This window comes from Oryctolagus cuniculus, chromosome X, assembly GCF_051225735.1.
Source record: "Oryctolagus cuniculus isolate XC-2025 breed Fujian yellow rabbit chromosome X, ASM5122573v1, whole genome shotgun sequence".
NCBI lineage: Eukaryota > Metazoa > Chordata > Mammalia > Lagomorpha > Leporidae > Oryctolagus > Oryctolagus cuniculus.
Genome location: NC_142888.1, coordinates 101,029,252 through 101,051,583, shown reverse-complemented (window position 1 = coordinate 101,051,583; position 22,332 = coordinate 101,029,252). Strand labels below are relative to the sequence as shown.

At 37.1% G+C, this 22,332-nt stretch overlaps 1 protein-coding gene across 31 annotated transcripts in view; it reads left to right on the top strand.

Annotated features, from left to right (window-relative positions):
* THOC2 (THO complex subunit 2) overlaps nt 1-22,332 on the top strand; it is a 117,621-nt gene that overhangs the window by 86,649 nt on the left and 8,640 nt on the right. For 4 of the 31 annotated variants that reach the window (XM_051827774.3, XM_051827766.3, XM_051827765.3 and 1 more), the window contains 18 exons: nt 632-796; nt 3,777-3,938; nt 6,345-6,620; nt 7,963-8,104; nt 8,559-8,716; nt 9,582-9,710; nt 10,069-10,200; nt 10,287-10,471; nt 10,986-11,164; nt 11,415-11,517; nt 12,414-12,844; nt 13,036-13,094; nt 14,530-14,646; nt 19,787-19,924; nt 20,256-20,325; nt 20,408-20,565; nt 21,402-21,478; nt 21,877-21,922. In XM_051827774.3, the coding sequence (XP_051683734.1) occupies nt 632-796; nt 3,777-3,938; nt 6,345-6,620; nt 7,963-8,104; nt 8,559-8,716; nt 9,582-9,710; nt 10,069-10,200; nt 10,287-10,471; nt 10,986-11,164; nt 11,415-11,517; nt 12,414-12,844; nt 13,036-13,094; nt 14,530-14,646; nt 19,787-19,924; nt 20,256-20,325; nt 20,408-20,565; nt 21,402-21,478; nt 21,877-21,904 (2,709 nt within the window). In that variant the 3' untranslated portion in view covers nt 21,905-21,922. Of the gene's footprint in view, nt 1-631; nt 797-3,776; nt 3,939-6,344; nt 6,621-7,962; nt 8,105-8,558; nt 8,717-9,581; nt 9,711-10,068; nt 10,201-10,286; nt 10,472-10,985; nt 11,165-11,414; nt 11,518-12,413; nt 12,845-13,035; nt 13,908-14,529; nt 14,647-19,786; nt 19,925-20,255; nt 20,326-20,407; nt 20,566-21,401; nt 21,479-21,876; nt 21,923-22,332 lie in introns of those variants that run through there. The other 27 variants (XM_089324769.1, XM_017349786.4, XM_089324768.1 and 24 more) reach the window with 13 other exon arrangements.

Genomic DNA, 22,332 nt, shown 5'->3' with positions numbered 1-22,332 from the left:
TCTTGGATCCACCTCATGCATATTTTTCTTAGGATTTTTTTATTGTAAAGGCAGAGACACAGAAGCAGAAAGAGTGATCTTCCTTCTACTGGTCCACTCTCCAAAAGGCTGCAAAAGCCAGGGCTGGGCCAGGCCAAAGCCAAGAGCTTCTTCTGGGTTTCCCACATGAGTACAGGAGCACAAATACTTGGGCCATCCTCCACTGTTTTTACCAGGCACATTAGCAGGGAGCTGGATTGGAAATGGAGCAGCTGGGACTCAAACAATCGCCTGTATGGGATGCCAGCACTGCAGGCAGAGGCTTAACTCTCTATACCACAGTTCCAGCCCCATGCATATTGTTTATGTGACATAAATAATTATATTCTCCTAAAAGTGATGAACATTAACTTGGAACTTATGGGACTTGGTGTATTCTTAAAGCTTTGGATTAGTCAACATTTCAGGTTATTAGCATCTTTTTTATATGATCCTGTGATTTTACTTGGTGTCCTATAACATCCTTTTAAATTGTAAAATTTGGATTTTTAATTAATATTAAAATGATATACCTTCTTCATTTTGGAAAGTGTTTGATGGTTTTATAAAATGATAGCACATTCATGTTTTCTGCCTTATTTTTTTAATTTAGTGTCACGATACCCTGGTACAGTTTGGTGGGTTTTTAGCATCTAACCTAAGCACAGAAGATTATATAAAACGAGTGCCTTCAATTGATGTGCTCTGTAATGAATTTCATACACCCCATGATGCGGCATTTTTCCTGTCTAGGCCAATGTATGCACACCATATTTCGGTAAGTACAACTATCTTTGCTGCCTTTCAAGAATGATTGTAAGTTATTTCTTAGCTGTCTTGCTTTTAAATGCATATTAATTTGACACAGATATGTTTAACTTATGTCCCTTGGAGAGTTACTTCTATCTTCTGTTGATATTCGGATGTAAGTAGTGTTCAATGGAAATGTCCCTTCTTAAGAGTATATTTTAGGGGTCAGTGCTGTGGCGTAGCGGGTAAAGCTGCAGCCTGCAGCATATGGGCGCCAGTTTGAGTTCTGGTTGTTCCACTTCTGATCCAGCTCTCTGCCATAGCCTGGGAAAGCAGAAGATGGCCCAAGTCCTTGGGCCCCTGCACCCATGTGGGAGACCTGAAGGAAGCGCCTATCCCTGACTTCGGATAGGTGCAGCTCTGGCCATTGCAGCCATCTGGGGAGTGAACCAGCATATGGGAGACCCCCCCCCCCGCCTCTCTGCAACTCTGCCTTCCAAATAAATAAATGCATCTTTCAAAAAAAAGTATGTTTTATTCAGTCTATTACTTTACTTTTTGTACTCTGCCAGTTGTCCAGATTGATATCTCATGGACACTAGAGAACCCTATTAATGTAGATGTGAATCACCAGAGAAGCATCTTTATAACTCAGAACCCTGTGTCTCAAACTTACTAAAATTTTTTTTAAAAAAAGATTTATTTAAAAATTGTAGTGAGAGAGAGTCAGGGGAGAATGAGAAAGATCTTCCATCTGCTGGTTCATTCTCCAAATGGCCACAATAGTGAGATGTGGACCAAGCCAAAGCCAGGAACTTCATCCTGGTCTCCCACATGGATGGCAAGGGGCTCAGGTGCTTGGGCCATTATCCTTCACCTTCCCAGGAACATTAGCAGGTAGCTGGATTGGAAACTGATCAGCTGGAACTGGAACTGGTACTCCAATATAGGATCCTGGCGTTCCAAGCTGTAGCCTGTAGCTTAACCTGCTATGCCACACCACACACCAAAATTTAACCTGCTAAAGCATCCCAAACATTTAATTCATTAACTTTAAGGATGTCTGGAAATTCCTAGGTTTCTTTTTTTCTTTTTTTTTTTTTGTTGGAAAGCAAAGAGAGAGGGAGATCTTCCATCTGCTGGTTTAACTTCCAAATATATGCAACAACAGGGAATGGGCTGGGTGAAGCCAAGATCCTGGAATGGCAGGTGGGTGGCAGAGCCCCAAATGCTTGAGCCATGTGTCACCTGTTGGCTCTCAGGGTGTGGAGTAGTGGGAAACTGCAGTCAGTAGCAGAGCAGGGGCTGAGAGTAGAGACTCTGACATGGAATGCAGACAGCCAAAGTGCTGCGCTGACTGCTGTGCCAAACACCTACCCTAGAGTATCCTTTATTTTAAACAAGTGCTAGGTAATTCTGAAACAAATGGATCTGAGAATATCTCTTGTTGACTACAAAGTAATATTTTTTCAGTAAGAATATTCCTGTCAGATAGTTGACTTGATATTAGTCATATTTCCTAGAAAGAAAGAAGCAAAGAAATAATGAAAAGAAAAAAAAAGACTCCATTACCCAATCCTATAAAAAGCCTTGCCTTCTCTGTTGTGTACTTTCTAGGGAGGGTATATTCTCGGTTTTGTTTTCTCTTCACCTGAATAAAACTGTTGGAAAAAAAAACCCACCCAAAAGTAAACTGAGAACTTTGCAAGCATGATATCCCTGTAGTGACTTTGAATTCAAGTCAGGATGTGGGAGGAGAGGAGACAGCCCCAAAAAACAGTGACTGTTAGTGTGAATTCAGCTTTCCTTTCCCCTCAGAGCCATGGTTAGTAAACTCATAGTAGTTTACTAACTCCAGTGACTGGATCCCCAGGATGTTTATTTTTCTATAGGCTTGGATTCTGGTCTTTATGCTTATGTTGTTTTAAATTATATACTGTACAAGGCTTTTCATTATGAAGTTTGAGAAAGGTCTTGACCCTTTCTCTTAAACTGAATCCCAATTTTTGTCAGCGATACAGAACTCTGTAGAAGAGCTTGTCTGTCAAAGAAGTGCAGAAAAACTTGGATTCTAAGATTTATTTTATTTATTTGAAAGAGTTACAGAGAGAGGTGGAGGTGGCAGGGGGGGTCTTCTATCTGCTGGTTCACTCCTCAAATAACCACAATGGCCAGAAGCTGAACTGATCAGAGGCCATGAGCTTCTTCTGGATCTCCCAGTTGGTTACAGCGGCCCAAGGACTTGGGCTATCTTCCATTGCTTTCCCAGGTGCATTAACAGGGAACTGGATCAGAAGTAGAGCAGCTGGGGCTTGAACTGATGCCCAGGTGCCCATATGGGATGCCAGTGCTACAGGCCAGGGCTTTAACTCGCTGTACCACAGCGCTGACCTCCCCCACCAAACTTAGTGTTTATATGTCAACTGCCACAGTCTCTTATCTCACCCCCCCAAAAAACACCTTAAACATTATTTGATTTGATCATCTCTTTATTGCAGCAGATGCTGTCTTATAGACTAGATAAGGGAGTGTCAGTTAAACCTTTTCCCTCTTGAATCTCTCAGTCCAGAGAATTGTATGCTGTCTTTGTATAGTTATTTCTTATTTTTGCGCCAACCCACAGATCAGTCTCAGCTATACAATAGAGGACCTGATTACTTGAAGCACTGAGGTGGGAGAGTTGCTTCATTGCCCTGTGCTGTGATGAGAAGTAAGCACAGTGATCAACAGTAGTGAACCCTAGAAAACAGAAACACCCGGTTGGCTGAACTTCCCTAGTTTAGAAAGTAGAACCAGTCATTCATACACATAGGTATCTTTTTTCTAGCCTTTGTAAAATATTGTGTTTTTGTCTCTTAAGTGATAGCAAAAAAAGTGGCATTTCCCTCTCAGAATTGAGGAAGAAAACAAAACTATGAGGAATCTTCAAAAAGTTCTTGGAAAATACCTATTATGAAATATCTGTGTGGATTTCATTTTTTTAAGATTTATTTTATTTATTTTGAAAGGCAGGGTTAGAGGAAGAGACACAGAGAGAGTGGTCTTCGACCCAAATGGCTGCAATGGCCGGAGCTGGGCCAGGCCGAAGCCAGGAACCAGGAGCTTCTTCCAGGTCTTCCACATGGGTGCAGGGGCCCAAGCACTTGGGCCATCCTCTGCTGCTTTCCCAGGTGCATTAGCAGGGAGTTGGGTTGGAAGTAGAGCAGCTGGGACTCAAACTAGCACCCATATGGGACGCCAGTGCTGCAGGCAGTGGCTTAACTCACTCTGCCACAGTGTTGGCCCCAGATTTCAAAATTTTTTGTGCCAAAATAAACTTGACTTTTCAGTTCTGCCAACCTTTTGAAGTAACCTTGTGTATATAGCTACATCAGAGATAAGTCTTTATCTATAATCTACAAGTCACTCTCTAGAAAGGGAGTTCTTCAGCAACCTGGTTGCACTGGATGGGCATTCAAGTTGCCTTGGAGATCCTTGCTTTTGCTTCTTGAGAAGCCTCTCTTGAAGAACCTTCAATGAAGTAGTGCAAGTGCATGAGCATTAGAGGACTGCTAGGTCTCTTCCATAAAAGTGAACTGCCAATAGGCTTTCTTCGGAATAATTCAGCCAAACACTGTTTCTTGAGGTAACAGCTTTTTGAGTAGTAATCAGAAGTATAGCAATAATGTAGATATCAGTTCTGTTCCATTCTTCTAGTTCCCTCAAGTGTCCTGAAATATAGAGCTGTTATCTCTATAGCTTTCCATTTGACTGAAGATGTGAGCTTAAAGTGGAAGTTAAACTAACCTTAGGCATGGAAGTTTTCATCCTAGGTAAATATGAAGTACAGCTCTTTTTTTCTAACACGATAGGGACTAAGGGGATGCCCAGCAATAGAAGTCATAGATTCAGAACCGGAGGACTAAGGAGATTGGAGCTATTTTATAACCCTCTTAAACCTGTTAATTTCAGTTTTCAATTGTTGAAATCTATCTTGAGTTATGGGCTAGAAAGAGAGCCTTTCCCCCAGTTCATATTCTAGATCTTGCCCAAATCAGATAACTAAGTTATCTTTTTTGTTGGGGGTGGGGGGGAGGCTAGATTGTTTTATACAGATAGTTTTAGCACTATTATCTCATGTTTTCTTATACCCTTAGCAGATGTCATTCTGCTCACCTAGATTTGTATTAGTTATCTTCAAAAAGACTCACTTTCTAAATTGAAAAAAAAAAATTGTTATCCCAGCTGGTGTCTCTCTCTTACGCCCTCTCATAACTGGTGTTCTTTATAGTTATCACTTTTGTGGTCTCAGTTGTTGGCATGCTCTCTAAAATGGATGTAAGCTTTTCAGTTTCTGCTTGAGATACTGTCTGAAAACAAAGATTTTGGTATGCCTTCAGTTCAGCAAGCCTGGGGGTACAGTGGTACCCAGAGCACTTAGAAGGAAAAAGAGTTGGACTGTAAGGAGCTGAGATTCTTCTTATCACATAACAGACCTGGAAGCAGACTCTAGTTTGTGGTTACATGTTTAGCATAAATTGAATAATTTAAGTGCTTCTTTTCTGTCAAAGAAGCTGGTTTTAGGACTTCTCTTGGATTTGCCTTAAGGATGATGTCTAATCCAAATGGAGTTTCCTTGATGAGAGAGAGCTCTTTTATCCTAAGGAGACTAAGGATATGAAGCAATAGCAATGACTGTAGTTTGTATTTTCTTTTTTACATTTGGTGTACACTCTGTGATATAACATGCATTACCTACCATTGTACTAACAATTTTTTTCTCATCCAGAGTAGAATGTGGCCTTCCTCTGACTCTTTCCCAAATTAGGATATACCATTCAGCTCAAAAAAGCTGCTGCATCATTTCTCACATTCTTTAAACTTCAATACCACAGCTATTCATAGGACATTTTATTTGGCTAAGGAGTAAGTTAGCCAGCTGTTCCTGAATTGCCTGACACTTTCCCAGTTTTAGTACTAAAATCTTGCATCCTGGGAAACCCTTAAATCTTTGCAAACCTGAACAGCTGGTCAACGTACTCATTGGTCTTATAGTAACTTCTTCCTAACGTTTCTTAGTGCTGATCCAGCTTCTTAATTGGCAAATTGTTAACATCTGGTAGGAACTTCAAGTAATGATACTACCTTCTATCTTGGTTGGCTGTTACTCCTTCTGTTCTACCTCTTTACTAATCTTAAGACCCTCCGCTTAGTTCCATTGAATATCTCAAAAGCAGGACTGGAAGCTCTACTTGTTCAATCCCTAATACTGCAGTAAGAGGGAATAGGTTGGGAGGCATGGATGGGGGGTGGGGGGTATGCATTCCCTCTTCACTTACTCAACGGGTCAGACTTAATAAGAATCTGTTGAAAAACTCATAGTCAGAATATGGGAATAACAATTAGAACAGCTTCCAGGGATGGTTTATGTTAAAATAAATGCTACTGGTAAGAAAGTAAAATTCTTGTAATAGTTTTGAGATTGGTCATCTTTTGATTCCTTAAAAAAGATTGTAGGTTTTTATACTTTGAAAGTCAAAAGCTATAAATTATATTGTGTTTCTATGTATGTATGTGTTTTTACTTTCTATCTTCAGTCGAAGTATGATGAACTTAAAAAATCAGAAAAGGGAAGTAAACAGCAACATAAAGTTCACAAGTACATCACATCGTGTGAAATGGTGATGGCTCCTGTCCATGAAGCAGTGGTCTCCTTACATGTTTCCAAAGTCTGGGATGATATCAGCCCTCAATTCTATGCCACATTCTGGTCATTGACAATGTATGACCTTGCAGTTCCACATACCAGCTATGAACGAGAAGTCAATAAACTTAAAGTCCAGATGAAAGCAATCGATGACAATCAGGAAATGGTAGGTTTTTGTTCTCATTGCTCAAGTACAATAACTTTGTGATGTTAATTTATTAATACCCATACTTTGAAATTGTTTTAGTTCAGGCTCCTTAAGGCTGTGATCTTGATATTGTATACAATGTTTTCTTAAGTTAGTTTAATGGTATAACCTCAGTGGGTGGAGCAGGGAGTTGATGAATGGGTTGAAGTTAGAAGTCTTTCTATAAAAGGCTATGCTATTAAGATAAACAGATCTGTATGACTTGAATTGCAAGAGTGGTGGTAGTTGAACTCTTTAGGAGAAGACTTTATTGAGTCTTGAGCTGAGCAGGCCTTTATGGTCAATTAGGTTTGGAAATACAGATGCAAATAAGGCACTCTAGGGGTCCAACAGAGTCAGGAAACAGTCTGGGCTTTTAGACTACATTCATTTTAGTGATCTTGTTTAATGACAAATTTGAATAGTTAGGATGGGGCTATATTATGTAGGATATTTAAAGTCAGGAGGAAAAGTTGACTGGATAAAATTGAGAGCTATTTTAGAATCCTGAATAGGGAAGTAATAATGATAAAGAATAGTACTTTAAAAAGATAACTCATGACAGTGGTGTGATGGATGCTTTTTTAAAATAATGTATTATTTTAAAGAATATTTATATATTTGAAAGTCAGAAGAAGAGGGAGAGACAGACAGACAGAGATCTCCCATATGCTGGTTTACTCCTCAAATGCCCACAGTAGCTGAGGCTGGGCCAGGCCAAAGCCAGGAGCTGGGAACTCCATCTGGTTTTACCACATGGATGACAGGGATCCAAGTACCTTAGCCATCACCTGCTGCCTCCCAGGATATGCATTAGCAGGAAGCTGGAATTGGGATCAGGTGCAATATTTGAACCCAGGCACTGTGATATGAGATGTAGATGTCCAAACAGCATCTTAACTGCTGTGCCAGGCACTTGGCCCTGAAAGATGCTTTTGATGAGGGAGGAGACTAGTAGTAGCCCAGGTAGGTGGTTTTTTTTTAGGGGAAATTCATCATGAGGTTACGAGGGTTTAGACTGCAGTGGAGGTACTAATTATGCACAAGACTTGTCAAATAGAATATAAGAGTGAAGGAGAAGAGTCAAAGATGGCTTTATCTCCAAGACTAATATTACTTACTATTGGGAAGGTAGTCTGTTTTGATACTTTTATGAAAACTGTGGCACTGTTTTTGATGTATAGGATGGATATGAAAGCGCATCCAAATGGACTGATTATACATCCAGGTTGAAATAATTATAAAGCATCAGCATTTATCTCTTTAAATTTTTTAATTAAAATAAGGGAGGTAATGTGTATATCTAACTTATACTTTGTAGCCTCCAAATAAAAAGAAAAAGGAGAAGGAGCGCTGTACTGCCCTTCAGGACAAGCTTCTTGAAGAAGAAAAGAAACAGATGGAACATGTACAGAGAGTTCTGCAAAGACTGAAATTGGAAAAGGACAACTGGCTTTTAGCAAGTAAGTTGTTGGAATTGTTACATTCTGCTGCTGTTAAGTTCAAAAAGCAAATCTTTATCACTTTGGAGACGTTGAAGTATATTATAATGATTATATTTCAACTCAGTGTTCACTATTCTGTTTTTTGGTTATTCATTGATGCAGAATCAACTTCACATGGTCATGGAAGGAACTGATATTAGCTTGCTGGTGAATTTAATTAACTTACAATATTGGCAGCATACCATTCACATTTTCTGTATAAAGTCATGTTCTGGGGAAATCATAGATAGAAAAATGACCACAGAGTAAAAAGATATTCTTATCCTAGGCATAGCAATTTGGTTACAAACCATAAATAATTTGTGGTTTTATGGCATTCTCTACACTAAAGTTAGTATGTTGTCATGTTTAGTGGCCTTCAGGCACTTGAGGAAGAAGTTTACCACTTAATATTTTCTTCTGTTATTTTTAGAATCTACCAAAAATGAGACCATCACAAAATTTCTACAGCTGTGTATATTTCCTCGATGTATTTTTTCAGCAATTGATGCTGTTTACTGTGCTCGTTTTGTTGAATTGGTACATCAACAGAAAACTCCAAATTTTTCCACACTTCTTTGCTATGATCGAGTAAGTTTTTTATTGCAACCTTTAAAAAAAAGTCTCACACAAACATAGCTAAACATTATAATCTATAGACATATTATTGTGTGTGTGGTTAAAAGCATGATTTAGAAAGTCAAGTGCCCGAACTTGAATCCTAGCTTTTCTGCTTTCTAGCTATGTGATCTTTGGCAAGTTATATAACTTATCTGTGCGTCAGTATTCTTATCTGTATAGCAGGATTTACAGTATTTGCTTCATAAAATTGTGAGGATAAAATGAGTCATTACACATGAAAAGCACTTTGGGTATTACCTGATATGTAGTAAGCACTTAAGATCAAGCTGTTAACTAAACATTTGAGTTTACATGTTGTTTGATAGTAGGTAGAACTCTTTGTTAACCCTCATTCCTGAAAACAGCAATAATAGCACACATTGATAAAAGCAGGGACGCTTTTCAGGATGGTCATATTCACAGAATTGTATATCTTTCTCTTGTCAAATTACTGTGCATCAATATGTGTTACAACATGTCAGCTGCCTATTTCTAATTTCTATCAGTTTTGCCTCTGCTTACTGTTCCCTAACTCGAGTAATACGTATGGCTGACTCTTTAAGAAGCTATTGTATGATAATAGTGACAGTTTTTTTCTTCTGTCATTGTGAAATCTGCTTTCTTATATAAAAGGTTTTTTTTTTAAATTGCTTTACAAATGTAGTGTTTCTGCACAAAGGTCAAATTTCCATAGGACTCTGCAAGTGTGAATATAATGGGAAAAGCACATTTTGATTAAACTTACCTGATATGACTCACTATAAGAAGATCTTTTAATATTGTCAACTGATTTTGACTTCGACTTGCTTTTATTTTTCAAACTTTTTACCCTTAGGTTTTTTCTGATATAATTTACACAGTTGCAAGCTGTACTGAAAATGAAGCTAGTCGATACGGGAGATTTCTTTGCTGCATGTTAGAGACTGTGACCAGGTGGCATAGCGATAGAGCCACATATGAAAAGGTATGACTTTCGATATGAAATTGTATGACTAGTTAATTCCCTTACCTTTTATCCATGTATATAATGACCACTTCCAGTAATCTCTAGATGGTTGAGTTTTAAAAGAGTAGCCAAGTTTAAGATTCAGTTGTAAAACAGTATTTTAAAAACATAATTACTCATTAGTGAGAAGTGCTATACAGTTTTATCTTATAACATATTCTAAATTAAAAAAACACTGAACAAGCTGAACCTGTCTGTGCAAACTACCTGTCACCCAAATACACGTTTTTACATGTAATCATTTATCTAGTCTACTTTCAGTTTCTGCTGTTTTGTGAGACATAGTTTTTCTTCAGAAGCCAACTTTTCCCCTTAGGAATGTGGTAACTATCCCGGATTCCTTACCATATTACGGGCGACTGGATTTGATGGTGGAAATAAAGCTGATCAACTAGACTATGAAAATTTTCGACATGTGGTACACAAATGGCATTACAAACTAACCAAGGTAAGCAAAAACGGATTTTCAAAGGGGAATTTTTTCTCTTCATACTTGTACCGTTTTAATAATGGATCATAAAACGTTTATTGCAGGCATCAGTACATTGCCTTGAAACAGGCGAATATACTCACATCAGGAATATCTTGATTGTACTCACAAAAATACTTCCCTGGTACCCAAAAGTTCTGAATCTGGGTCAGGCTTTGGAGAGAAGAGTGCACAAAATCTGCCAAGAAGAAAAAGAGAAGAGGCCAGATCTATATGCATTGGCTATGGGGTAACAAAATTATACTTTAATGTGATTTATGAGATTAGATGACAGAAGGATTCTGAAGACTTGAAAATGTTTTACAGTGTTGAAGTTTATCTTCTGCCTTATTTCAGGAGATTATGGGAGATTATGCGATCATGTTCCCACAGGCTGGTGAGAGTTGTTGCTTCTGATTGTCAACCTCCGGTCTATACTGGATGATAGTTTCAAAAGTCATATATAATCTATCTTGATTGGCAAGAAATGTAATTTTGTCATTATAGAATTATCAGATCTTAAAGGACAAAAAGAAGTAGAGTTGTCTTAGTTTAGGATCAGCTTACACTGAAAATTTTTTTTTATTTGTAAGGCAGTTTTCCAGGGTTTGCTTTAAAGATCTTCAAGAAGTTACTGAAAATATTTATTTATTCTCTGGAACCAAGTAGTAGAGTGAATAAAGTACTGATTTTGTTCTTTTGAACCCCATGTTTGTGCTTTTTGATTTGTGTTTGTATATTTAAACACTTTGTGCGACTTTCAGCTACTCTGGGCAGTTGAAAAGTAGAAAGTCATACATGATACCTGAAAATGAGTTTCATCACAAAGACCCCCCTCCGAGGAATGCTGTCGCCAGTGTACAAAATGGGCCTGGTGGTGGGCCTTCTTCATCATCGATAGGAAGTGCATCTAAATCGGATGAAAGCAGTACTGAGGAGACTGGTATGCTTATTTGCAGAAACTTAAAAGTAATGCATTTTGTTTCAACACAGTGAAATGTTTTGTATCACATGACAAATACAGTGCTTGTTTGGTATTACTCTTTTTTTTTAATTCCCTAGCTGGGAGTTTTAATAACTGTTAAGAAGTAATCAGCCTCTTGTTTGTTTCTAATTATTCTCTAATAGTTTTGCTGTGAAAATGCTTATTTACTTTTAAATGCTTGTTAAATAAAACCTTACTTTTATTTCAGATAAATCAAGGGAGAGATCTCAGTGTGGTGTGAAAGCTGTTAATAAAGCTTCTAGTGCCACTCCAAAAGGGAATTCAAGCAATGGAAATAGTAGCTCTACCAGGTAGGGACACTGGGCTTTATGTCAGAATTCTGTTGGACTTTGAAATTTTGTAGGAACCACTGTTTTGATGATGTACTTAATATCCTAATTTTATTTTATGTAATAAGTTTGTTTGCCTTGCTGGGATATGCAGGGGAGTATTAATAGTGAAGTTAAAAATTATTTTAATACAGAGTGCTTTCTGTGGATGGTCTGAATAAGGCTAGTATATGTAAGAAAAGCCTACAGTAATTCAGTAATCCATCCAGCTAAGTAATCCATTTATTGATAGTAGTACTCCATTTTGGTTTGTGGGATATAGTTTTGATTGTTGCCTTGTTATCCTCAAAAAAGAACCTGACATTATTTTAGTCATCCTTTTTCATCTATTAATGAATTTGTTTATTATTGATTTAAAAAATATTTTAGTTATTTATTTGAGAGAGAGTTGCAGACAGAGGGAAAGACAGAGAGAAAGGCCTTCCATCTGCTGGTTCACTCCCCAAGTGGCTGCAATGGCCAGAGCTGGGCTGATCCAAAGCTACGAGCCAGGAGCTTCCTCCAGGTCTCCCACAAGGTTGCAGGGGCTCAAGCACTTGGACCATCTTCTGCTGCTTTCTCAGGCCATAGCAGAGAGCTGGATCTGAAGAGGAGCAGCCAGAATATAAACCTGCATCCATATGGGAGGCCAGCACCGCAAATGGAGGCTTAGTACTCTATACCACAGCTCCAGCCCCTATTATTATTTTATGGATAAAGAAATACTTCCTTTTTACTTGTCTTAAAGTTTTCCTTTAGTTTTCAAAGGGCTTTTCTTAATTCCAGAATTTTTGAAGCTGATGGCAAACTTTGATTTTAAACATGGTATGTACTTTATGATTTTTTGTATTTTAAAATCCTGTGTTTTTATCCTTAAGCAGCAAAACTGTCAAAGAAAATGACAAAGAAAAAGGGAAAGAGAAAGAAAAAGAGAAAAAAGAAAAGACTCCAGCTACTACTCCAGAGGCCAGGGTACTTGGTAAAGATGGTAAAGAAAAACCAAAGGAAGAACGGCCAAATAAAGAAGAAAAAGCAAGAGAGACCAAGGAAAGAACACCTAAGTCTGACAAAGAGAAAGAAAAATTCAAGAAGGAAGAAAAAGCTAAAGATGAGAAGTTTAAGACCGCTGTCCCCATTGTAGAAGCAAAATCATCTCAAGAGAGGGAAAGAGAAAAGGAGCCATCCAGAGAAAGAGATATAGCAAAGGAAGTGAAATCAAAGGAAAATGTTAAAGGAGGAGAAAAAACGCCAGTTTCTGGGTCGTTGAAGTCACCTGTTCCCAGATCAGATCTTGCAGAGCCTGAAAGGGGCAAGTGTACTTTTCTTTATATTTGTTTACTTTTTGTTATTTTAGCATATACTTGGTTGTTGTCTCCTTGTTTTGGTAAGCAATCTAGGGATTTTGCTAGGGTAACTAACACTTGATGATCTTGAAAGTTCATAATTTTTATTTGGAAAAACTGGAGATAGACTTTATTCTGTTTCTTTTTGTCCTAACAGAACAAAAACGCCGCAAAATTGATACTCACCCTTCTCCATCACATTCCTCCGCAGTAAAGGTTAGTATAGCCTGAGGAAGGCAGCGTCCGTATTAGGCTCACCTGTTTGGAATACCAGTGTCCTGACTTCCTTCAAGTCTTGTGCCAAGTATTCACTGGAGCCACTGGAGGTTTTATATTGCATTAGAAAATGAATTTTTCTATATCGGTGGACTGATTTTTTCCCATTGATAATTTTTGTTATAAAAATGTTAAACTTCAAGGACCTAGCACTAATTTTGTAGTGTTTCAAAGTGCAAGAGAAATTTTACCACGAAGTGCCTCGCTGCTTTAAGCAGTCTTTTTTGGAGTGCAATGGTAGCTACAAGCAAATGAATCTTTTCAGCAGAATGAAGCCTATTTTTCAGCATAAATATTGAAGAATATTTAGTACTGAAGACACCCTGGATGATACAGGATAAACAAGATACCTCTGAATTCATCAAGCTTCTTGATGAGCATCATACCGATGTGCCTTCTAAGAAGGAATCTTGAAAGGAGTTCCATTTTAAAGTCTCCTTGGTGATCAGTTCTCCTGTAGTTGTGTATATTCAGTGAGCATGCAGCTTCTGTTGTATCTTCCCTTGGAGGTTTGTTTATACCCATTGGGTTCCCAACAAGTTGAACCTTGCGTTACGATAAAAGCAGATGTGGCATCCAATCCTACCACCCAGCAAAGAGAAACCCCAGGCATTCAACTGCAGCACAAAATCGTGGGTGTAGCCTTCTTGAAGACTCAGGGTAGCCATTCCTTGCTCCATATTTAATTTTAATTCTAAAGTCATCTAATTTCATGGAATCTTTGAATTTGCAGTACGTTGAACTTTTAAAACTGTAAGTTATTTATTCTTCATCAAGAACACTGTGGTGGAATATTATAATTGATTTTTTTTCTTTTTTAAAATACCTTTTTTTCTTTCTGTTTTTGTTTTTACTTTCTCTTTCTTTTCTTTTTTTTTTTTTGGTGGGAGGTAATATGATTCATCATTATAGGCACTTTGCAAAAAAAGTGATTGTTCATTTATAGACTGTACTTTGTTTTCTTTTTAATAATGCCACTGAGTTTTCTAGTTGAGATCGAAACTGTATGTATTTATGTTAGAATTACAACCTAAGTAAAATTTGAAGCCTCCCAATTAAGAAAAACTATAAAAATACAAATTAGTGTTGTTCTTCCACAGTGACCTCCACTATTTTAAGCTTTTTGTGGAGAAAAATGTTTTGTGTTCTTAATTACCTATTAAGTACTAAGATAAGAAAAATGTGGCATTGACATTTATTTTTGAATTCTGAGCAGAATAAATTTTTATTTCTCACACTGAGTACATATAATTTAGTTTTTTTTTAAACATTACAACTCCATTACATGATTTTGTTTTTGTTTTACTGTTGATACTCATATTGCTAATGATATCACGAAATTTATCCTCACAAGAAGTAGCTGGTTTATTTCCAGGTTACAGCCATACTTCCAAAAGTTCCTCTGGGTTCTGAGAACTATGCCAGCTCACCTGTCATCTCCATTCATTTTCTACAGGACAGTCTCATCGAACTCAAGGAGTCTTCAACAAAGGTTTGAGTCTTTTAAAATCATCATGCCTAAGTAAACCAAAACGTACTTTTACTTAATGGATACCCTCACATTAGTAAGTTCATTATTAACCTAGGATCAGTAGGAAGTATCCTGCTTCCTTAGAATAACCTTAAAAAAGGAAAAAAAAAAACAACCTAACACAATCTGAAGCAACAGATTACAATGGTCTCTTTTAATGAGATTGTTATAAAATATGTGTAATGTGGCAATCTTTCTATAATCTCTCCTTGTTTGCTGTGTTATACATTTTCCTTTTTTGCTTCAAAATCTGGAAATAAGTTTAATGTTTGGGGAGGAGTTATTGGTTTGTTTTGGGGATTAGGTTTATTTAATTTCTCAAAATAAATCTGCCAGGCTGTATTCTGACTTCTTTTTGGACAAGCCAAAAGATCCAAAAAATAAATCTGATGCATTTACATAACTATTCTAAAACATGATCCCTTCTTCATTCATAAAGCTCTTTATATTGCCTTTAAATCTCCTCTGCTGAGGTACCTATTTGAAAGTTGCAGCATATTAGGAGATATAATAAATGTAAAATAATCATCCCGGGAATTCTTAAGTTGTTGGTTGTGTTTACATGTCAGTAGTCAATCTTACCTGTTAGTCTACTTTCTTGAAAATTCTGCTATTGAACATAGTGTACAGTTTGTGTATCTTACTACAAAGTTAATTTCAGCATTATAGTTGAATTGTCCATTGTTTATGTTGTCTTCATTATAAAATTTGAATTTTCCTTTGCTTTGATTTTCTGCTTTTGCCTTCTCTTAAATCTGCTAATTATGGGCCATATGGAACTTTAAAACAGAACCAATTGATGTTATTAACTGCTTTTAGATCCATAGTGTTATAAATGAAATGTCTGTGGATACTGGGCAAGTGAGCACTGATTCCAACAGTTTAGATTAGCCAACATGCTTGTGTGTTAAAACTGTAGCATTGTTTGTGAACATGCTGTATTATTCAGAAGAGTATCAGTTGGACTTATAAGTACTTTGTTTAAAGTAAAACTTTCTTATTAGCTAAATTAAATATATATTGCACTATAGTCAATCTTCATAACCAGTTTGGGATTGTATTGTCAGTAGTAACCATCAGTGACTTGTGTAGGCTATCTTAATTCAGGGGTTAATAGTGGTAACTTGTGAGTATTTATTTACTAAACATCCTTTGAAGCAATTTGAAATCTGCTGTTAAAAGTAACTGGATTTTCTAATCAATGATGATTATTGCTCCTCAAATTTGTCAAAAGCCTTTTGAAAATGCATTATTGTATGACATATCTCATTTCTTGTTCATAAAAATGCTAAGAGATAAATAGGATAGTGATAGCGTCTTTTTTGACAGATGAGAGACTGAGAATGTTCTTGCTTTTCCAAGTAGCATACAGCTTCTTTTTATTTATTTCTTTGACAGGTAGAGTTATAGACAGTGAGAGAGAGACAGAGAGAAAGGTCTTCCTTCTGTTGGTCCACTCCCCAAATGGTCACCACGACCGGTGCTGCGCCAATCCGAAGCCAGGAGCCAGGTGCTTCCTCCTGGTCTTCCATGCAGGTGCAGGGACCCAAGCACTCGGGCCATCCTCCACTGCCCTCCCAGGCCACAGCAGAGAGCTGGACTGGAAGAGGAGCAACCAGGACTAGAACCTGGCGCCCATATTGGATGCCAGCGCTGCAGGCGGAGGATTAACCAAGTGAGCCATGGCGTTGGCCCCATATACAACTTCTTAGTACCACAGTGTGAACCAAAATTAGGGTTCCTCCATTCTTAGCCACTTCAGTGCCATTTCAACAATGGTTGAAGGGGTTTGAAGCTCCTTTAGTGTGTTTGTCTTGTCTTCTAGGTACAGTGATTCAAGTCATTCTACCCACCATTTAAAAAATGAATTTTGTGGGCATGTAAATTTTCATAGATTTATTCCACATACAAGGAGAAAATTTTCAAAATGGCATATGAATACACTTCTGAAAATTATGTGGCTCATACTCCTTTTTAGACACTTATGTGGAAATAAAGTTAGATATTCAGTAAATATTTGACATGAACTCTTAAAATCCTTTGGACTTTGGTAAAGCACTCAATGTACTGGTTTGTGTAGTAGCTGATGTTGGCATTTTTATGTGTCTAGAAAGTTTAATAGCACATGAATGTCTTAGAAAACTTTTTTTCTGCTGGACTTTGATCTCAAATTGATCATGACCTCACTGTTCTGGGGGTAGCTTTTTACTCAGAGGGTTTGGAAGATATGTGTCTATTTTTCATGTTATCTTGTCACTTGTACATATAAACCTGTTTCCCTGCTTCCGTTTGACTGTTTAGTTATGCTTTGCCTCAGAGATTCTGTTTTATTACTTGCTATTTTCACTTTCTAATCCATGTTAAAAGTAATACATGGATTTTGCTTGTCAAGTGCGATTAGTTAAAGGGGAGAAAAATTTAGCTTAGTATCCAAATCTTTTCTGTCAGTTCAGCCACCAGTCCTAATTTCCAGCTGGTATATTTCCAGTTTTGGTCAGTTGTGTTTTGAACTACCAATCCTAGTAGGTACATTTGATGAAAAAAGTTCTCGTAGGCATGTTAGTCTAACCAAAACTCTGTAACTTAGGAGAACAGCTGTAACTAGCTCAAGATAGAATTTAGCTTTTAATTTTATTCACCATTTTAAAATGAGGATTTACAGCCAAACCCAAGACTAAAAGTGAGGCCATCTTTGTTTGTTGAATCTTCAGTGCAGCAGTGTTTTCCTGAACAGATTTTTTTTGAAAATTGGTCAAGTTCTCTTTTAGATCTTGATCCCAGTGTCAGGAGTGAAAGCAAATCAAGAATAAAATTCAACAGAGCTATAAGGCGGGTACCTGAGTACTTGAATCATCACCCATTGCCTTCCAGCATCTGCATTTGCAGTAAGCTGGAATTGGAAGCAGAGCCAAGACTCAAACCCAGGCACTCCAATATGGGATGTGGGCACTCCCAAACAGTGTCTTAACCACTGTGCCAGATGCCTACTCTGAAATGATTATTTTATTTGGCAGCTGTATATTGAGCACTCACTGTGTTTACAAGGTACTAAGAAGTGTATAAAACTAGAAATGGCATCTTAGCTCTCTTGCTATATTGGAAACTGTGTTGTGGATGGAAAAAAAAATAAGTGATCTGAAATCATCAGGGAATACTTGTCACAAAAAAGGGAAAATATAAAATACTACAATATTTCTCCAAAAATTGAGTTGCAGAATTTTGAGGGCTATATTTGAAGGCTAAGTAGGATTTTAAGAGATGGAGATGAAAGTTTGTGGCCATTCTAATAAAGAGAACTGCTGGAAAGGACAGAGGACAGGGAGCAATGATAGTAAATAGAATGCATTGGTTTGCTGTATAGTAGCGTGCACTTATAAAAATGTAGAGAGCTTGGGATGCCTAAGCCTGAGGAGTATGCATTTATTCAGTAGGCATTGAGAAACTTTATGGCTTTGTGGAAAGAAGTATTATGATCAAAACTATTCTCCAAATGGTAGAGAAAAGGAATTGAATTGGGTACATTTCTGTACTAAGAATGTCTGATTGTGTGTCAATTGAACTATTTGACTTTTTATGTCAAGAATGAAATATTTGAACATTAATACCAGAAGGAAGTCCTAGAAAAGTTTCTCAATTCCTTGTAATACAGGATTGAAGTAGGCACAGTTAAAACTTCATTCTTATGGAGGGTTGTGTGGTTTTTGTGATCACAAGCCTCCCTCTGCCCCCCAATACTTTTCTTAGAGAAACTTTGAGTATTGCAGTATTATTTCTTTTGTCTTAACAGTTGCATAAGTAATATTAACTCACAGTTAGAAATAAACCTCACAATTAGAAAAATCTTGACTTGTCATTTAAGGCATTGTATCCAGCAAGACTGTTTATCATTCTCTTGCTCTTTGTTATTAATAAACACTGTCTATTTCAGTTAATCATCAGCTTTTTAAACATTAAAATTTTAAAGAATATACTTCTGCCTTGCTCTGCCAGTATTTCGGAGCCAACTGAATTGAAAATGTTTGGTGGTGTTAAAGTGCTTAGTTCTCAAACTGAGAGTCTTCTTTTTCATGTATTCCTTTGAATACCAAAGGGTTTCTTCATGTAAAAATATTTGACTTTAGATTCACTATTTTATTCTTGAGGTATATCTAGAATTGTGTAGTTACATAATGAATTATATTTACCATTCTGCTTCCTGATACTCTTAATATCTGTTATTAAACATAAGTTTGGATATAAATGCTATAAAGTTATATATCTGAATATTTCCTACTTCCTAAATATTTTCTTTTATAGTGAATTTCCGAATTTACACCTTGTATGAGTAGGGTTATCTCTCAGATTATTTACAGTTAGAATATCCTTGGTGTTTGGATGTTTTATTTCCTATATGCCTTTTGGCAGAGAATATTGGTTCATTTTTCATTCTTTGAGTTTCATAATTTTCAGCTGTCAAAATGTTTTTCTGAGTTATTTGGAACCAATAACAGAATTTACCATCAGTTGTGGCTATTTGATAGAAATTGGAGTGTGCTCAGAAGAATATGTAGCCCTTATATTTGTAAAGCTAACTTAGGGTAATCTCTGCATGGTTTACACTGAGGCAGAAAAGGCTTAACTAGTAAAATTATGGCTAGATTTTATTTTTGCACCTTTACTCACTGTTGTTGACTGCCTTTCAGTGCCTGGAAAGACTGTTTAAAATTTCCATGATTGTGTAGAGGCTTACTTTTTATGGTTTTATGGTAGAGAAAAATCAAGTCCCTATTTTTTCACATATGGATTCTCCGAATAATGGTTACAGGTCTTTAGAACAGTAAATTCTCGCTGTTAATTTACTAATGAATATCAATTGAGGTAGTAACAAACTTATTGAGTTTAAGTGACAATTTTTGTAAGGCCAAGAATTAAAACCTCTGTATAATTTGTCCCATGTCCTCCTCCTGCCTTTTTTTTTTTTTTTTAAACCTTTTGGAGTCTAAACAGCTGACCAGTTTTGACTTGGGGTCTAACTACCAATTGTCTTTCACTTAATAAACAAACAAGTGATGCCAATACTGGAAAATTAATAATCTTTAGTAATATTACCTTAATTTAACAGCTCTACATTAATCATACTCCTCCACCACTATCCAAGAGTAAGGAGAGAGAAATGGACAAGAAAGATTTGGACAAGTCGAGGGAAAGATCCAGAGAAAGAGAGAAAAAAGATGAGAAGGACAGGAAAGAGCGGAAAAGGGTTTGTAATTTTTTTACAACTAGTTTGGAAAACTCATTATCATGTTTGTTGCTTCTTTGAAAATACTAGTTTGTTCCATAGCAGCTTATTATTTCATGTTCTAACTGGTATTTTCACCCTGAAGTGTGTTTGCGTCTTCACAATAATAAGGATCTTCAGCCTAGTAATCTGTACCAGCTGTGCTTGTCTTTCATGCCATTTTTACCAAGTATGTGAAACTACTGCAAATGTTCTCCAATGCTAGTTAGCTTCACTCTTCTTGTATAAAAGCGATACTTTAAAGCAAAAATGTAAACCCTTGATCAATGTAGTTCACAATTCTCGGTTCTAGGATCACTCAAACAGTGACCGTGAAGTGCCACCGGACATAGCCAAGAGGCGTAAAGAGGAAAATGGAACAAGTAGGTAGACTTATTAATGCCTTTGAAGCAATTGTCAATGTGAATTGGAAAGGGCTTTCATGATTCTCTTTTGTAATTGTAGTGGGGGTATCAAAACGCAAAAGTGAAAGTCCATGTGACTCTCCTTACCCAAATGAGAAAGACAAGGAAAAAAATAAGTCAAAATCTTCAGGCAAAGAAAAAGGTGGTGATTCATTTAAGTCCGAGAAGATGGATAAAATCTCTTCCGGTGGCAAAAAGGTAAATTAGGAAAACAAAACAATGTTCTTTATTTTTTTTTAAATCATCCTTTTGAGAATTTACCAAATATTGAGTTTTTTCTTTTTTGGTAAATATTTATTTATTTGAAAGACACCAGTGTTGTTGGAGGGAGAGGGAGAAATCTATTTGCTGGTTCATGCCACAAATGGCTGCAAGGGCCAGAGCTGAACGAGGCTGAAGTCAGGAGCATGGAACTCCTTCTGGGTCTTCCATGTGGGTGCCAGGGGCCCAAGCACTTGGCACAGCCTCTGCTGCCTTCCTAGGTGCATTAGCAGGGAGCTGGATCAGAAGTGGAGCAGCTAAGACTCCAGTGGGCATTCAGTGCTCATATGGCATGCTGGCATTGCATGGAGCAGCTTAACACACTGAACTGCAAGGTTGCCCTAGAGTTTTTTTGAGTCTTCTTTTGTTAATTACCTGGGTGTGGGAAGAAAGGAGACATTGGGGGGAGGGAGGCCGCAAGGTTAACTGGGGAATTAGAGCCAGTTCAGTCTCAGATTATTGAGAGGTAATTAGTGACCTCTAAAAATTGCATTCCATCACTTTCTGTTCACCTGAGTTTTAGCCTGCCTTTTTTGAAGTTTATTTTTTTCTCTAGCCATACTTTGATGCAAGAAAGTTCCTTGTTCTTTTGTGGAGTCCAGTGTATGTTTCTAGTTTTCTTTTTTTTTTTCTCTTGTTGATTGTGCTTTTGGTACCATATTAAGTAAATCTTTGAAGAAAAATTCTGGCTTGTAGGTGATGAAAAGGGATTTTGAACTGATTTTTTTACATTTGGCTTTCTCTTCCCCATCTAATTGCACCATTCCTTATAGGAGTCCAGGCATGATAAAGAAAAGATAGAAAAGAAAGAGAAACGGGACAGTTCAGGAGGAAAGGAAGAAAAGAAACAATATCCTTTTCATTTATTGGTGTTTTCAGTAGTAGTGGTGGTGGTGGTGGTATAATGAAAAAATTTTGATACTGCATGTATTTAGAATTATACCCTGAAGTCTGTGGTCTAAATGCTAAAGGCTTCATAACCCCCCTCCCCCCAGTGGTCTTTCAAGGTAACCCTCTCAAATATATGAAATGTGGAAGTGGGAAACCTGATGTTTGGGATTTTTGTTCTTTGACTCCCATGGTGACTGAACATGGGAAATAGAAGGGCCAAGTTAGGAGCAGGGCTGGGAAGTTTGCAGCTATCAGGCTGATCCAGATGCTTAGGCCTGCAACCTGAGGAATTGCCTGAAGGTTGAGACACTATTCTTTATTTCCTCCAAAGTTGTTTTCCCTTAATTTTTCATCTACTCATAAGTCCTCAGATAAACACAGATAATGAAGACTTTAAATCAAGGTGAGTAGTCTCTTATCTCCTTTTTATTTAAAGATATAAATGTATGTACTGTCATGTTAAAGAACTAATACTGTTTAAGAAACTAGATCCATTTTGCAAGATATAGCTACTTAATTTTTTTTCACCTAACTATAAGGATAAAGTCTTTGGATATAGATGTGAAACAAGACTCATAGTTATTTTTAAAGCTGTTTTTGACTTAAGCTTACTGAGTTGCCACGCATTTTTTTTTAAACACCAAGATGTATTTAAGAATATCTGGTTTTCTCTTCACCACTCATTCCCATCTGCTCTGGGTAGTTAATTAACTTTTTGAAGTATTTGTGGTCCTATAAGTAGTATTAGTATTTGCATTTCACAGGTAAAGAAACTGAGGCTCTTAGGGTTAAGTTGATGAAAATCACAGAGAT